The 4,676-nt window shown below is 44.5% G+C and overlaps 1 protein-coding gene across 1 annotated transcript; it reads left to right on the top strand.

Annotated features, from left to right (window-relative positions):
- Window positions 1–1,701: 1,701 nt before the first annotated feature.
- Window positions 1,702–4,400, top strand: LOC310860245 (diencephalon/mesencephalon homeobox protein 1-A-like; the record flags this gene model as incomplete). Its single annotated transcript, XM_083767055.1, has 4 exons — window positions 1,702–1,855; window positions 2,410–2,588; window positions 2,961–3,432; window positions 3,979–4,400. The coding sequence occupies 4 exons, from the start codon at window positions 1,702–1,704 to the stop codon at window positions 4,398–4,400; spliced, it is 1,227 nt and encodes a 408-aa protein (XP_083623181.1).
- Between the last annotated feature and the right edge of the window lie 276 nt (window positions 4,401–4,676).

Below are 4,676 nucleotides of genomic sequence, written 5' to 3' on the forward strand. Positions count from 1 at the left end.
GTCTGTCACATGCTTTCTTTTTTAAATAAAAATGACACATTGAAAAGCAATCTGTAACTTGTAACGCACGCACGCACGCACGCACACGCACACACACACACACACACACACACACACACACACACACACACACACACACACACACACACACACACACACACACACACACACACACACACACACACACACACACCTTTCACGTGTCAGACTGCAGGACTGATGATAAATTAATAGCCTTGTATAGTTGAAACCTATTTGCACATATTTAGACAGGAGCCCAACAGGGGATCCCCATGCATATTTCACTGAAGACTTACCATACATCTCGATAAGCCCCCGGGCGTTCCAAGCCGGCCTGGGGCCCACCACCACAGATTGAAATAAACGGGCCCCATTCATCTGAAAGTAAATATTTTGCCCCCTCTGTCAAAGCTATAGAGCCGCAGAAGTTTATACGGGGTTCCCACCCGCGGCGGAAACGCGCACAAAATAAACGAGGCTAAAAAAAAAAATGTCCCAGGAAAAATATGCTGACAACTATATTCTCATATGATTTTAGGTCACGAGGCTATGCACAATTTGCAAACTGTGCGGTGCTTTGGCATGAAATGCTTTAGTTCAATAAAGCCTCGTGTTGCATGATTGACAATTAATTCCTGTAGGACGCTTTCCCGTTTTACCCCATTGGAGGGCATTTTTTACAGACAAATATTGGATAGGCCTACTATATGGTATACCGACGAAATAATATATTATATATAGGCTACATAATGACACTCAGATATAATTATTATTATTATCATATTGTATTACACATTTATTCTGACCGTTTATGAATAGAAAGGAAATGATTATAGTATATAGGCTACAATAAAAATGTTAATGCCTAACTTGCATGTGACATGAAATATATGCCAGACTGGCAGTTTAAAATATATAATAATAATTTAAGATACCTTTTTAAGGAGAATGAAATATAATGTTAGGTGACGGTCTAAGCATATTTTAAAATAGAAAGGAGAGGTCGCACAGCTCGTAGTCGTCACAATGCCAAAAATACTTTTTATTGGGTTACTTTCGACAAACAAGTTGCCTATACTTCAGGTCTATGCATATTGAATTTAAAATACATTACAAAACAGTTTAATTTAAATTAAAATGATCAAATGATCAGCCAAATCGTCTGCTTTTTCTCAATGGATACATGGCCTGTTATTCGTTGCTTTGCCGAATATAAAAGTTGTTCACTTATTTTATGGCCATAATGAAATGAAAAATAAAAAATAAAGGCTCGTGAGCCATATGACTAATTCACCTTATATAGCCTTTGAACCCTAGAGCCTGATAATTTCAGACTAGCGTTTCATGATAGAATCCCCGGTTATATATAGGCTAAGTTAAAGCTAATAGTTTATAATTTGTTTGAGCATCGGATTACCATTTTATTACATGCTTAAATAAAGATGAAATGACCAGAAGAGAGTTTTATGCATAATTACTGAATGAGTTGTGTGTGTGAATTTATAGGCCTACCTGTTGCTTAATTCAAATTGACCATTTAAAATATCTTGGCCTATTTTCATGGCTTGAAAATGTGCCTCTCCATGAACACTATATGAACAAGGTATAGACTAACACCTGATATTCACTTTGTTTGCATTTATTTTTGAATGTCTCTGCCTCTGTAGTCATCAACTCATCATGCAGCACTACGGAGTAAACGGGTACTCCCTCCACGCCATGAACTCACTGAGTGCCATGTACAACCTGCACCAGCAGGCGGCGCAACAGGCTCAGCACGCACCTGATTACAGGCCCTCCGTGCACGCACTCACCCTTGCAGAGAGATTGGCTGGTAAGAACCAACCAAATGCTCGTTTATCTGGTTATTCTGGTATATATAATTCATATCGTTGGTTTTCTGTTGTTTCTCTTCTCTTATATTTTTGTTCTTGCTTACTGTAAATCGCTTTGGATTAAGAGCGTCTGATCTGATGTGTATGATCAACAACTTATTGTCTGTCTAATCAGCGATTCCCAACCTGTGGGCCCACTAGTGGTCCATGAGGATAATGCAAGTGGGCCCCCAAATCATTGGCAAAACACCAAAGTACAAAATAAATAAATGTGATGGTATTTTTTCTTTAAAACACTGAAGAATGAGTTTTTCATATCGATTAATAGGAATTAGGAACTAACTAAGCTCACCCGACACTTTGTTAAGTGGTCTGATGAACAGGTTTTCAAGTGGGCCCTGATCCAGGAATGGTTATAACCGCCGTGGTCATATAGATTTCAGTGGGCATTATTTGTGATGGGACCATGCATGGTCTTTGCTGCTCTTTTTGTACTTGTCCCTCAAGTTAAATTGGCCATGTTTCTTTTCTTTCAACGGCTGCACATTTCAAGACATCATCCTGGAGGCCCGGTACGGCTCCCAGCACAGAAAGCAGCGGCGTAGTCGTACGGCCTTCACTGCCCAGCAGCTGGAGGCCCTGGAGAAAACCTTCCAGAAAACACACTACCCTGACGTGGTGATGCGCGAGCGCCTGGCTATGTGCACCAACCTCCCTGAGGCCCGTGTGCAGGTGAGAACCCATAACCATGATGAATACATTCAATATAATATATTGAAACCATTTTAATCTGCTCTGAAGAAGGCTGTTTGCCGAAATGTGTCACTGTGTCAGCGTTCTCAATAAAACATGAGAAATTGCATCTGAGCCATGTATGCATGGGCTTGTATATTTTATTTTGGAGTGCCGCTTTTTCCACTTTGTTGGTTTATGAGTTAAGTTATATTTAAAGCTGAGCACCCAATGCCTCAGTTTCCAAATTAAGTGCACCTGCTTTTGTTTCTTTACCAATATCTATATAAGATCAGAAAATTAACTGAGAGGTACTTGGGATATACGACTCAAGATCGCATTTCATACTAATTGTATTCCTTGTATAACCAGGTGTGGTTCAAAAACCGCCGGGCAAAGTTCCGTAAGAAGCAGCGTAGCCTGCAGAAGGAGCAGCTTCAGAAACAGAAGGACGCCTCGGCGGCGTCCGACGGCTCCCAGGATGACACCAACAAGGCCGACCCCTCCCCCGCCATCTCCACAAGCACCACCTCAACCTCCTCCTCCGCCCTGACCTCCTCAACCTCTGAGGCCCACACGCCTCCTCCACCGCCCTCGTCCTGCTCCTCCTCGCAGTCAGACGCTGAGAGGCTGGGAGGAGGGGCGGCGGAGGCGCGGCCCCAGCCGGGGGAGACGAGCGTGGAGGTGAACGTCACCTCCCCAGAGCCCTCGGACAGCGAGTCGGCGATGGAGGACAACGCAGAGGAGGAGTTGCGGGGGCAGACGAGGACGGATATGAGAGTGGGGACACAGGGGGAGCCAGGGAGTGTCTCCCCGTCCTGCAAACGCCTCAGCCCCACACCAGGTATGAGGGATCTAACATGCATTTTGTTTTTCTCTGCGTACAATATTTTTGTATATTCAGCTATAGTGTAGATTCTTGTCCTAACACAAACATTAAATGCCATTGACAATGAATGGAGAATTTACGTCATATGTGGACGAGCAAATCGACATGTTACATCATGCTAATGTACGATGATAAGAGCACCCCTCTCTTCACACGGGTGTGATTTTTTATTTATTTATTAAAGAGCTTTACAGAGCTAGTATTCAACGTATTCAATTAAAAATCACACCCGTGTGAAGTGAGGGGCGCTAATATATTAAAGTCATGTTAACTCATGTTGATTAGGTGATGTAATGGTGATGTAAAACAAACGGTGACAAAACAAACATTAAATTCTCTTTATTGTTAATGGCATTTAATGTTCGTGTTAGGGACAAGATGACTAGCGCCCCTCAAAAACAAGCATAGAAAAATAAATGTTATTATGTGTGTGTGTGTGTGTGTGTGTGTGTGTGTGTGTGAGACGTGTAGTGTATTCAAACCTCTCCTCCTTCCTGTCAGACTCTCCGTTGGGCTCCCCCACCCTCCCGTCCTCCAGCAGTGTGACGGCCGGCCTGCCCCAGAGCACCGCGTACGCCTCGTCTCCCCTCAGCCTCTTCCGCCTGCAGGAGCAGTTCCGCCAGCACATGGCCGCCACCAACAACATGGTCCACCACTACCCTTCCTTTGACATGAGCGCCCCGCCCTCGATGCCCTACCTGGGCATGAACGTCAACATGCCGCCGCCGCTGGGCTCTATGCCGTGCCAGTCCTACTACCAGTCGCTGTCGCAGGCCCAGCAGGTGTGGAACAGCCCTCTGCTCCAGACCGCTCCAGGAAGCCACCCGGGCAGCCTCAACAGCAAGACCACCAGCATTGAGAATCTTCGTCTGCGGGCCAAGCAGCACGCAGCCTCCCTCGGCCTAGACACACTTCCTAACTGACCGCAACCCCATCCCACCTACCCCGACGCCAGGATTCTCCGTCCACATCTCATGCCGCTCTGCTTACCCAACTCTTTGTCATCACAGGGGCATGAAACTCACCACTATAGGATGACACACCAGAATATAAAGTATATATCTCATTCCAGAGGCTGGATGGATGCACTTAAATAAATGACCATTACTGGAACTTATTAGACATGCCAAGTGGAAAAGAAAAAAGATACAATTTATGCCACCAAGACTGCAAAGACTGGAACATTGAACAGTGCTGCA

The sequence above is a fragment of the Protomyctophum parallelum genome, assembly GCF_964188405.1.
Source record: "Protomyctophum parallelum genome assembly, chromosome: 6".
Classification (NCBI taxonomy): Eukaryota; Metazoa; Chordata; class Actinopteri; order Myctophiformes; family Myctophidae; genus Protomyctophum; species Protomyctophum parallelum.